Source organism: Mobula birostris, chromosome 13, assembly GCF_030028105.1.
Source record: "Mobula birostris isolate sMobBir1 chromosome 13, sMobBir1.hap1, whole genome shotgun sequence".
NCBI classification, from domain to species: Eukaryota; Metazoa; Chordata; class Chondrichthyes; order Myliobatiformes; family Myliobatidae; genus Mobula; species Mobula birostris.
This window is the reverse complement of record NC_092382.1, coordinates 982605-996072: the sequence shown is the minus strand read 5'-3', so window position 1 is coordinate 996072 and position 13468 is coordinate 982605. Positions and strand designations below refer to the sequence as shown.

At 45.4% G+C, this 13468-nt stretch overlaps 1 protein-coding gene across 1 annotated transcript in view; it reads right to left on the bottom strand.

Annotated features, from left to right (window-relative positions):
* Positions 1 to 5258, bottom strand: part of LOC140207423 (uncharacterized) — an 89731-nt gene extending 84473 nt beyond the window's left edge. Inside the window, exon 1 of the mRNA XM_072275948.1 lies at positions 3740 to 5258. Within this exon, the coding sequence (XP_072132049.1) occupies positions 3740 to 4930 (1191 nt within the window). The 5' untranslated portion in view covers positions 4931 to 5258. The remainder of the gene's footprint in view (positions 1 to 3739) is intronic.
* Positions 5259 to 13468: the final 8210 nt, after the last annotated feature.

The following is a 13468-nucleotide window of genomic DNA, read 5'->3' as shown; positions in this document are numbered from 1 at the left end:
CCGGCTCACAGCAGCGTGCGCAGGTAGAGGGCGGGCCCCAAAAAGGGCGCCAGGCCATTTTCACCAGCAGGGGGAAAATCCCGCGTGCAGAAAGGGGCTGGGAATATGCATTCCCCACAGCAGTTCCGCCCAGGGAGGGCGGGAACGGGAAGGCTTTAAAGCAGGCCGCGAAGTTAAATAAATCTTTAACCGCAACCCCAACTCACCGACTCCGTGTGGTTATTTTAGCGCTATGTGTCGCACACCGCTACAGTAGTGCAAAATGGGGAAAACCTTTGACCAAATTTAGTTCAAGGCTTAAAAAAACCTGCCAGAGCTTAATAGTTAACAAACACAACAAAGGCAATAAACACTTTCATCAATACAGACATTGACATTTTTTTAAGAAAATATCTTGGTCCCATTTCAATCAGTAAAATTTACAAAGATAAATAAGAGCTGAAATGACAACTTTAGAAAAGTCTATTTACACTCAGACCCATTTAGGCTACGTCCAAACTACACCGGATAATTTTGAGAACAAAGCTTTTTCTCTTCGTTTTGACCCTCCATCCACACTGAAATGGCATTTCTCTCCCCTGAAAATGGAGATTTTCGAAAACACTCTCCAGAGTGTGTAAATTTGAAAACGATTGCTTTGCGTTGAAGTGTGGACGGGGTAAACGGAGATGTTTAAAAACGCTGTCATGACAACACCACAACAACAAAGTTTTTTTTGCTGCTGCTTGGTACTGTGCAAGCACTGCCGGACGGTTGTTATAACGGGCAGTCAGTGTGAACAGCGTGAGAGGTAAATTGTGAAGTGAGCTTTATTGACCAGATCCCATAAATTGATTTGATTGAGTCTATCTTTAAAAATATTAATCTCAGAAATACTGTGCAGGTCTGGCGGCAGAAGATTCCACTCTTGTTGATCTTGGGTAGAGGACGGCTTCATGCATGTGTAGTTTACTTTATTCTCTATGTTAATAGCTTTTTCGGAGTTAAACATCTCCCTCCAACGTTCTCCACTGCTTTGCTGACCTTGTAGTTGTTTGTAACTCGCGGAAACAGCTCGACTTCATTGTCTGTCTAAATGAAGAAGTCCGTCTGCTTTTTCCAGTGGAGGTTTTCTTTGTATTCCTCGAAGACATTTTTGAAAACTTTCTTTCGCTGTTGTTGTAGGTACTCTTGTTTTTGACCAATGGAAATAGCACAACGCCACCGCGGAAACGTAAATATTATACCGTTTCCTCTTCGCTTGTTTTCTGTAGATGTGTCTGCGCATGCCCAGTAGGAGGAAATTCTCCCAAATATCCATTTTAGTGTGGACAGGGATATCTTGAAAAACGCCTGGTGTGGATGCCTGTCGTTTTTACTCAAAACCGTCGTTTTCAAAATTATCCGGTCCAGTGTGGACATAGCCTCAGATTAATACTACCTTGGACAGAAGGAGAAAGAGGAATAACAGACATGAAAAAAATAAAATCACACAACACTCAGATAAGACTTCTAAGTATATATTTTCATCAAAAATGAACAGGATTCAGTGCTTCATGTGTGTATATGAAATTCTGATAAGAAACACAGACCAGGAAACCTAAATGAGAGGCTACCTCAGAAAAATGAATCATCACTATGGTAGAAAACATTAACGAGTGGAATGAGTATGACCCTCCATGGGAGACATCCCAACGATCTGAGCAGACTGGATGTTGACAAGGAAGCATCGAGCACCTGACTGAGAGTTGGAGACCTCTACCCCGAAACAGGGGGGTTCCTTGCAGAAATACAGGACAAGGTGGTCAACAAAAAGAAAAAAAAAATCAAAAATACAAACCATACAAAGTAACAAGGCAATAAATGCAGAAAATGCCAAGAGAAACCAGACACAATCCAACACATTCCAGGATCCTGCTGCAGTTTAACTCAATCTGATTACTGACAAAGGTACAATCAAGTGGCAAATATCATTCACCAAAATCTTGCTTTATAATACAAACTCATTAATAATCACCATAACTTCATTAAGGCACCTTAAATTCAAGCCTGATCCAGTTAAGGACAGAATCTCACAATTGATATGATAGTCAATACATTATTACAGATAGGATAATCTAAAATAACCATCCAGATATAATATTACAGGATAAATAAGCAGGAACAACTCCCTCAATGCATATAACCATTCTCAACACACACGTACCTCGACCAGTGGAGCACCTCACCACAGGCATTGTTTGTGTCAGTCAGACAACTGAATTATTTTCCCTGTCAATCAGCTTCCAAACGTTGCTACTCTGTCATTCATTGCCACGCCCGGCAGCTGATTCCCTTCTAATCATCATACGTTGTTTCCCTGACCACCGTCCAGTGCCCCAAACTCTACCCTATGCAGACCCGCCTCTGGTTTCTGACCCTGCTCCACTGAACATCCAACTAATGGTTTCCCATTCTGCTTTCAGTCTTTAGAGGAGAGTGTTTTCAACAACCCTTCAGAAGCAGGGAAAATGACCCATAATGTAGAAATGAGCTCCGAATAAGGAGATTAACTCCCAATGTCATTCTTTCTCAGCCCAGAGATTTGAGGGGCAAAGAACATCTCAGACAGAACTGCAGTCAGCTCGACTTCTTCAGTCTGCAGAAAATTCAAGGGAAACCTCGTCACCCACAGAGTGGTGACTGTTTGGAACCCATCCCACAGATGTGAACAACAGAGGAGGATTTAAAAGGACTGTTGTGGAACTGTATCACTGGCTGGGTCCAGCAGGCCTGAGTACACTAGTTGTGTTATAAATACTCTAAGTACCAGAAACAGAGTTTAAAATAGAACTAATTAATTTGCCACAGATGCAGAATGTTAAACTCCAGTCCCATTAAAGGTGAATATGCAGCAGAAGAAACTCCTCCCATGCCCAGTGACCAGGGTGCAGACTGGGTGTGGTGATAATTGCAGCGTTCAGCACCGACAGTCACTCTCAAAATAGCATTCAGCAACGGTGATGGACAAATATCCAGCATGCAGCTTATTGAAACATTCTCCCCAGTGTGAATCCGGCAGTGTGTCACAAGTATAACATGCTGTAAGGTTTCACTGTTAATGTAATGGCCTCTCTGTAATGTTTCACTGCTGAGGTAATGGTTTCTCTGTAGCAGCAGTGTTTAGGTTACAACTAGAGATAACAGGGTTTTGGAGTGCGGGACGATCTGGTGTCAGAAATGTTCTTCCTTGTGAGTCTGGAAGAGATATTTTCATGTTCTTTTGCCGGGGAGAGATGAGAAGACGCAAATGGAGTGGGCCCTTTTTCTTTTTTTTTGTTTTCTTTACTAACCCTATAGTCAAAGTAAAAATTATAAAGCTCAATCATTTAATCACATATTCTGTACTGCTTGTTATTTCGGGGTACGGATTTGTAACAGGGGACACATCGTGCAGCATCCACCCAAATGAGATTTCTTAAGTTTGGCCGGGCCAGGAGCTATCATCCCCTACATTAAACTGCCAGCCGAAGTGAGAGTTCCATAAGGTTAGATGACTGAGTGAATCGCTTCCCACATTCACAGAGGGTGAACGGGTTTCCCCAGTGTGAACTCAATGATGCAAACCTGGTTGATGTGGCTGAGAGATTCTCTTCCCAAAGTCCAAGCAGGAGATCGGTCTCTACCCAGTGTGAACTTGCTGGTGTCTCTGCAGTTGAGATGACCAAGTGAATCCCTTCCCACACCCTAAGCAAGTGAACGGCCTCTACCTAGTGTGAACTTGCTGGTGTCTCTGTAGGTGGGATGACTGAGTGAATCCTTTCCCACATGCTGAGCAGGTGAACGGTCTTTCCCCAGTGTGAACTCGCTGATGTCTCTGTAGCTCTGATGACTGAGTGAATCCTTTCCCACAGTCTGAGCAGGTGAACGGCCGCTCCCCTGTGTGAAATGACTGATGTGTTTGTAGGTGGGATGAGCGAGTGAATCCTTTCCCACAGTCTGAGCAGGTGAACGGCCTCTCCCCAGTGTGAACTCGCTGATGTACCTTCAGTTCAGATGACTGAGTGAATCCCTTCCCACAGTCTGAGCAGGTGAATGGCCACTGTCCAGTGTGAACGAACTGGTGTCTCAGTAACTGATTTGACAAAGTGAATCCCTTCCCACAGACTGAGCAGGTAAATGGCCTCTTCCTGGTGTGAACTTCCCGGTGGGTCATTAGGGTGGATAACTGAGTGAATCCCTTCCCGCAGTCTGAGCAGGTGAACGGCCTCTCTCCAGTGTGAACTGACCAGTGTGCTTGTAGGTGGCCTAACTGAGTGAATCCTTTCCCACACTCTGAACAGGTGAACGGCCTCTCTCCAGTGTGAACTCGCTGATGTACCTTCACTGTAGATGATGAAGTGAATCCCTTCCCACACACTGAGCAGGTGAACGGCCTGTCCCCAGTGTGAACTCGCTGATGTACTTTCAGATGTGATGACTGAGTGAATCCCTTCCCACAGTCTGAGCAGGTGAACGGCCTCTCTCCAGTATGAACTCTCTGATGTACGTTCAGTTCAGATGACCGAGTGAATCCCTTCCCACAGTCTGAGCAGGTGAACGGCCATTCCGCAGTGTGAACTCGCTGATGTACGATCAGATGAGATGACTGAGTGAATCCCTTCCCACAGTCTGAGCAGGTAAACGGCCTCTCCCCAGTGTGAACTCGCTGATGTACCATCAGATGAGATGACTGAGTGAATCCCTTCCCACAGTCTGAGCAGGTGAACGGCCTCTCCCCAGTGTGAACTCTCTGATGTACCATCAGATGAGATGGCTGAGTGAATCCCTTCCCACAGTCCAAGCAGGTGAACGGCCATTCCCCGGTGTGAACTGGCTGGTGAGCCATTAGGTCAGATGACCGAGTGAATCCCTTCCCACAGTCTGAGCAGGTGAACGGCCGCTCCCCAGTGTGAACTTGCTGGTGAGCCATTAGTTCAGATGACCGAGTGATTCCTTCCCCACAAATTCAGCAGAAGGCCAGCCTCTGCGCAGTGTGAACTGACTGGTGTGTCCACAGGTGAAAGGCCTTGCCCGATGTGAACTTGCTGATGTACCTTCAGTTGAGATGACTGAGTGATTCCATTCCCACTGTCTGAGCAGATGAATGGGATCCCCCTGTGTAAAATGATGTGCGTGCCAGTCCGTCAGATGATCGAGTGAATCCCTCCCCACAGTCTGAGCAGGAAGGATGATCGAGTGAATCCCTTGCTCCTCTTCTTAAATATCTGGACAGAGACAGCAAAACTGGCGTGTTGTGTTTGAGATTTCCATAGGCAAACTCCTTGTCATTCTTAACCTGTAAAAATATTTACGAAATCTATCAATGGGTGTAGGACAATATTTCAGATGAGATCCCTTGAGTTGTCAACGTGTGATCTGGCATCACACTATTACAGTGAGGTTCAACCCAAGTTGGAGAGAGAAATCATCTTCTAACTGGGCACAGTGCTGGTATCTGGAGTGACCATCAAATTCTCCGATGCTCTTCCTGTCTCTATAAGAATGGAGCATTTCTGCCATCTCCAATCTGTGACCTGGCTCAGTTTGACTCTCTCCATTGGCATTATTCCCTGTTCTCACTGAGCTGCATGGGTTCCTGGCCCCACAGTAACTGAAACACTCTCACACAAATAGCTGGCAGTGCATTCCATGCACCCGCCACTCTCTGTATAAAAAACTTACCCCTGTCATCCCCTCAGTATCTATTTCAAAGCACCTTAAAACTATGCCCCTCGTTTTAGCCATTTCAGCCCTGGGAATAAACCTCTGGCTATCCACATGATCAATGCCCTCATCATCTTATACACCTAAAAAAGGCTCTAAACATAAACAAGGAAATTATACATTGCTTTGAGGATTTGTTAGAAATATACAAAATTATGAGGGTATAGATAGGGTAAATGCGAGCAGCTTTTTCCACTGAGGTTGCGTGGGATGGCCAGAGGTCATGGTTAAGTGGGGAAGGTGAAAATTTAACAGGAACATTTGGAAAAGCTCTTTACTGAAATGGTCGTGAGAGTGTGCAATGAGATGTCAGCACAAGTGGTGAATATGAGCTCAGTTTCACCATTTAAAAGGAGTTTGGATGGGAGCCTGGATGGTAGGGGTACGGAGGGCGATGGTCCCGGTGCAGGTAGACAGCTTAAATGTTTTTTCAGCATTGACTAGATGGGCCAAATAGCCTGTTTCTGCACTGAACTTCCTCATGTTTCTATGACAGAGAAGCTGGACAAACTTATCTGGAAGGGAAAAGGTGGGAGTGACAACGGAGCAGCAATGGCTGGAGTTTCTGGGAGCAATTCAGGAGCTGCGTGATCGATACATCCCAAAGAAGTGGAAACATTGGAAAGGCAGGAGGATACAACCATGGCTGAAATGAGAAGCCAAGGCCAACATAAAAGCCAAAGAGAGGGCAAACAAAAGAGCAAAAACTATTGGGAAGCTTTTAGAAATGAACAGAAGACGACTAAAAGTCAGATGAGCTCAGGGGTGGAATTATAATATTGCAGTCATTAATGAGTCTTGGTAGCACCCAACATTCTGAGGCATTTTGGGGAACAAAATATCCGGGGCCTCAATATCTCTTGAAAACCAAGGTTCCCTGCACCAGTTACCTTTCAACTTTTATTTTGTCAGGCATATACAAACTAGACACCCTCAAAATTTCACTTATGAAGGCCTCCCACTTGCCAAGTACTCCTTTGCCAGAGAACAGCCTGTCCCAAACCACACTTGTCAGATCCTCTCTGATACCATCAAAATTGACCTTTCTCCAATTTGGAATCTCAACCTGTGGTCCAGACCTCCCTTTTGCCATATTTACTTTGAATCTCATGGCATTATGATCACTAATTTCTGTCACCAGCCCTGGATCATTTCCTAACAGTTTATTGCACACTTCTACATCAGGAATTCTACATACTGATTAAGGACATATTTGACAAACTCTACCCCATCTAGTCCTTTTACAGTATGGGAGTCCCAATCAATATATGGAAAATTAAAATCACTCACTGAATCAACCTTTGTTTCTTGGCATGGTCTGTGATCTCTCTGCAAATTTGTTCCTCTAAATCCCTCAGACTGTCAGGTGCAAACAAGTCCCAATAATGGCTACAATATCATAATTCCCTGTCCTGAGCTCATCTGGCTTTCCTACGATGCTTCTTGCATTGTGATATACACAGCTCAGCACATTCATCTCACCATTCGCAACCATTTGATTGCTGACTCTATCTGAGGTCTGAACAACATCTGACTGGTGTCAAGAAAACAAACTCTCCATCATTGTCACACAAACAAAGGGGCTGATTGTGGACGACAGGAGGAATGGAGACAGGCTAACCTCTATTCAGATCAATGGATCTGGGGTTGAGAGGGTGAACAGCTTTAGGTTCCTCAGCATAAACATCACCGAGGATCTCACATGGTCTGTACATACCGGCTGTGTTGTGAAAACAGCACAACAGCACCTCTTTCACCTCAGACGGTTGAAGAAGTTTGGGATGGGGCCGCAAATCCTAAGAACTTTCTACAGGGAGCATCCTGACTGGCTGCATCACTGCCTGGTATGGGAACTGTACTTCCCTTAATCACAGGAACCTGCAGAGAGTTGTGTGGACAGCCCAGCACATCTGTAGATGTGAACTTCCCACTATTCAGGACACTTACAGAGACAGGTATGTAAAAAGGGCCCAAAGGATATTGGGGAGCCAATTCATCACAACCACAAACTGTTCCTGCTGCTACCATCCAGGAAACGTACCACAGCAAAAGGACCAACAGGCTCCGGGACATCATCTTCCACCAGGCCATCAGTCTGATTAATTCACTGTCCTATGTACAAACTATTTATTATAAATTACACATTGCACATTTAGACAGAGATGTAACATAAAGATTTCTACTCCTCATGTATCGGAAGGATGTATGTAATAAAGTCAATTCAATTCAATTCACCCTCCCCACTATCTGTTCTGTCATTCTGGCTCCCATTCCCCCTACAACTTATTTTAACCACATCACCCTCTCCCCACACTAGCACGAGCGAGCCTCACCACTGGGATATTAGTCCCCTCTTGTTGTGTTCCCCTAACTAACGAATCCCCTATCACCCCTTTGATTTTCCTCTGCCAGGTAATCCCCCTCAACAGTTTCTAAAGTGGTCCACCCATTGTTGTGTGGGATGGACACAAGCGTACTCTGCGATGGCTATTTAACCTCATTCCCCTTCCTGACTCTCACCCAGTCTCCTGTGTCCTGCACCTTGGGTGTAACTCACCTCTCTTCATGTCATATCTATCTCCTGGATGATCCGGAATTCATCCATTTCAAGTTCCAACTCCGTAAAGTGCAGGGTTACAAGCTGCAGCTGGATGCACATCTTGTAGGTGAGGGCATCAGGGACACTGGAGGTCTCCCCACCTTCCCACCAATGTCCTCTCTAATTTGTCATGACCAGTGTGCACATAAAGCTTGTACTGTACATTTTTTTACCCAGTGACAACATCTGCACCGTGAATTTTCTATAGAGAGGTATTTATTTCAACAACTGGCAAATCACTGTCAGTAAGAACTTTGATCTCCTCTGGCTTTGATTGAGTTCTGCACTCTCACACAAGCAATGTAGCAGGCCTGTAACGGGTAATGAAGGATTTCTCACCACAGGTTTTGCACATTGTCCATATGTGGTTTGCTTGCTAAATTACGCTTTAAAAACTCAGATTTCCAAATATCACTCCACTTCTTCCCACTTGTAAATTCTCCAGCAACTTTTGCATCACCACAATACACACAGGTAACACCAGTTTCTGTATTGTACACAAATATTTCCCCTGAACCCTCCCCCAGGTGACTGACGGTGGTGAACTCAGTGATGGCAATGCCAATGAATATGGAGGGAAGGGCAGTAGTCTGTCTCATTGGAGTCTGGCACATTTGTGATGTGAAAGCTACTTGTTGCCCAGGACAAAGGTGTTTGATTTCATTATGTACTCAGAGAGAATGGGTCAAAACATGTCCCTGTCATTTGGAACCTGATCTTTTGATCGCTTTTTTTGGTATTTCTCAAGACTCTGACAAGCATTTGATCCCGGCTAAATGACAAACATTGTCTTTTGTCTCTCTTTTAGCTGGACGTGCAGTACTCCTTAAGTGGAGAGATGTAGTTCCCCCTACGCATGTTCGATGGCTCAGGGATAGAATGTCTTGTTTAGATCTTGAAAAGATTTACTATTCACTTTTAAATTAGGATATAAAGTTCCATGAGGTGTGGGGACCATTTTTTAAAATATTTTCATAACTCTCACCTAGATTGACAGATGTATTTTTTTTTCTTCCCTTGATAGTCAGAGCCTGCATTTCCAGCGTTCTTTGTTTAGTTAGCAGGCTGCTTTTTTTTTTATCATTCATTTCTCTTTTTACTACAATATATAGTTCTGGGGTGATAGAAGTTTATCTCAAATGTCCTTTTAAATATTTATACTTATAATGGTTGGCTTGGAGTTGGATCGTGGGTGGGTTGGGAGCTTTCCTTTCTAACTTTTCATTTTTAATATGGGTGACTTGCTCATTTGTTAAGATATGTATTATTGCTATTTTTGTCTGTATTGCAATGATCCCTCTATTTACACTATTGATTTTTTTTCTTCTACGCTGTAGCTTGTAGAAAATAATAAAATAAAAAAATAAAAAAAACATGACCTCACGGGTAGAAAAGTCCAGAACAGGAGGAGGTAGAACAAGCAACAGACACAAAATGCTGGGGGAACTCAGCAGGCCAGGCAGCATCTATGGAAAAGAGTACTAATGCTGAGTTCCTCCAGCAATTTGTGTGTGTTGCTCGGATTTCCAGCATCTGCAGATTTTCTCTTGTTTGTGACTGGAGGCAGAACAAAGGTGATTTTCACAACAGCTGATGTAAAAGATTTTGTTCCCTTTCTCCGAGTTCCCGATCCTTGCATTTAGACAGCTGGAGCTCAGCTCTGTCTGAGAGACCCATCGGTTCCCATTCCCTCATCAGCCGGAAGCTCCCCGGGGCCCGTGTACGGATGGTGGGGCTGAGAGAGAGGGAAGAGAGCAGGACTGTCCCGGGATTGCGGGTCACGGAATCCGGAGTCACAACATCGCCCCGAGATACCCGCTTACCTGCAGCCGGTCCCGCAGCCGTGATCCCGAGGCCTAATATATGCGCGCATGCGTGATATTCACCGACGTCATCAACCTTGACGCCTGCGCATTTGATCAATGCTTCAGCGCCGGCGAAAGTTTTATCGCAGGGCTTTATGGGTAATCACGGTGCCATTAACAGTTTCTGCAAACACCGGTTCCATGTCCATACCTCACTTTTTTTTTGTGTATATAGAATACTCAGCAACTGTTTTAACGCAGAAAGCGGCTCCCATAAACAATATACTCAATATCAACGTGTATCTAATGCCAAAGTACAATCCTTTACAAATGCAGATATAAAATAGAAGAGATTCTGCTGTTGCTGGTAATACAGAGACGCACACACACAAAATGCTGGAGGAACTCTGCAGTTCAGGCAGCAACTAAGGAGAGGAGTACATATTCTAGGCGTGCTGAAGGGACTCGGCCGGAACGTTGTCTATTTATTCCCTTTCACATTTGCTGCCTGATCTGCTGAATTCTTCCAGTATTTTTCAGAAAATAACTAGATTTTTTTTCAATCAACCAGTCCGCAAATGTTTCTGATCTTTCATTTGTAGCCACATCATGATGGTCTGATTCCTCCTCTTCCTTGTAAACTCCAGACCCCATCTCTTTCTGGAGCCCCAAAGCCTTGATTCGTGCTGGCGACTCTGGCTTCTGACCCTGCTCTATCGAAGACTCACTCGCTAGTCTGCTGTCAGACTGTGGAGGTGCATTGCAACAACCCAGCTGTCTGAAGGACAGTCCTTTGAAATGAGTGAAAATGTCCCAAAACGTTCGAAAGAGCAGGGAAGAAGGAGTTTAACCTCCTTAGTCCAGAGCCCTGGGGAATGTCAAAACCACAAGGAACTCATCGTCTTATTCAGTCTGGAGAAAACAATGCAGAGAATTCATACAGGTGTATAAAATGTTGAGAGGCATTGGTCGTGGAATAGCCAGAGGCTTGTTCCCGGGACTGAAATGGCTAACACTCGGGGCATAGTGTTAAGGTGTTTGGAAGTAGTTGCAAGACAGAAGTAAGAGGGAATGCTTTTCCATAAAGTGTGGTGGGTGTACGAAATGCACTGCCGGTGACGGTGGTGGAGGCGGATGCAATTGAGTCTTTTATGAGCTTAGAAAAATAGAGGGCTATCTGTGAGGGTAATTCGAGGCGGTTTCCAGAGTAGGTTACATGGTCGGCACAACACTGTGGGCCGAACAGCCTGTAATGTGCTGCAGATTTCTATGATTCTATGAAATTCAAGGGAAATCTCTTTTCCCAGGGAGTGGTGATTAGTTGCAACTTGTCAGCACAGGGAGGGTGAGAGAGGAACGGCAGGGATAGATTTTAAAATACTGATGTGGAACAGAAACATGGGCAGGGTCCAGATGGGCCGAGCGGCCTCTCTAGTATAAACTGTGAGTTTGGTAGAGAGAGTAAGTACTTCTGACAGGGGATTTGATACAGAACTGATTTATCTTTCACAGATCCATGATGTTAATACCAATCTAGTTTAAGGTTAGCATCAGCAGAACAGACTCCTCCAATGCTCTGTGACCAGGGTTCAGTCCTGGGTGCGATGAGCAGCCGCAAGAACTGCAGAATAACTGGCAGTAACAATCCCTCATGAACCTACAGCTGCGTTCAGTCACCGTGATTGTTAAACATTTAACACAGAGCGGATTTGAACTTCCTCCCTGATGTGAAGTTGCTGGTGTTGCAGCAGCTGGGATGATTGAGTAAAACTCTTTGCTCACTCCGGACAGAAATGTGGCCTCTATTTATTGTGAACTCACCGGAGCATTACAAGGTGGGTTAACTGAATGAGTCTCTTCGCACACACGGAGCAGGTGAACGGCCGCTTCCCAGGGCGAAGCTGTTGGTGTATCTGGGATGTCCGACTGAATCCCTTCCAAAATGAGAGCCAGTGGATGACATCACACTGCTATCAACGTCATGGCAATGTATCCAATCAGATCACGGACACGGACACGTGACCGGGCTCTCCTTGCAGCGAGTGGGGCGCCGTCTTCTCCAGCATCTCCGTCTCCACATTCAAGGATCGGCGACATTCAAGCGCTGGTGAACTGACAGAAACAGCGGGACTAACGTGCTGTTGTGTTTGTGATTCCCATACACAAATCCTTTGACTTTTCTACACTGTTAAAAGTTTACAAAGCACGTCAGTGGGTGGACAGCATTTCAACTCAGATAATTTTAGTCTCCATGGTGTCTTCTGATTAAAAACACTGTCACAGCTCAAAACAATTTGGAGGAACAAGACTTCATCTTCTAACTGGACACAGTTCTGGCATCAGGCACAATATCAAACTCTCTGCTTCCCTCTCTGTATCAAAATGGATCATTCCTCCCCTTCATCAGTCTGCGACTTGGCTCAGTTTGTCTGTCTCCTTCGCATTCTCGGCATCCGCCACACACCTACTAATATCACATTTTATTTACACGGCTGCGACTGGAGACATATTGATTACTATGTCCCTCCTGGCATTTGACGGAGGTAAACTCAGAGACAGCAATTGTATTGACCCTCAGGAGTAGGTTATTAGGCTTTCTCTTTGGAGATCGATGAACTGCCGCTACTGTGTGGCTGGATGAGGGAGTCGTTTTCAGACTGGGAGGAGGTAGCGTTTGGAGTACCCCAGAGATCTCCAATTTAGAATATCAAGCCGCAGAGCAAGCCTATGGTTTGTATATAACCAATAGCAGAGGCGGACCAGCCGAGAGGCCGTCTCCCGCTTCGGCGCCGATCTTTCCTCAGAGCCAAACAAATCCCGAAGTAAATGTCCGCTTTCTGATTTATTTCCATTTCCCTCCGAGGGAAGTTGGGGCGTTTGTAAAGCGTCTCCTGCGGCCGGAGTCTGATGTGTCGCTGAGAGGTAGGAGGAGACCGCTCGGCCCGTCGGTTTGATGCCGGTTCCCCGGGGAGGGAGAGGGGGATTTTATTGAAAGAATGAAGATGGTCAGAGAGGGGGCGGACAGGATGTTTGTCCCGGTGGGGACAGGAGGGGTTCATCTGTGGAAATGTCTGAGCCCATGTTGGTGGCCAGCAGAGGGATTCACCACATTGGGGGGCAAACACCGGCAGACTGTTGCCCTGCAAGCGGGGCCAATGGTCCGGGCAAAGTGACAATTATTTGTGTTTTGTTGAGACTATACCTGGAATATGGTGTAAAATCCCACTCCCCTCGCTAACACGGGTCATACAGACGAAAGAACAAACTGCCGGAGGAACTCAGTGGGTCGGGCAGCATCTGTGGAGGGAAATGGACCGTCAACATTTCGGGCCGAGGCCCT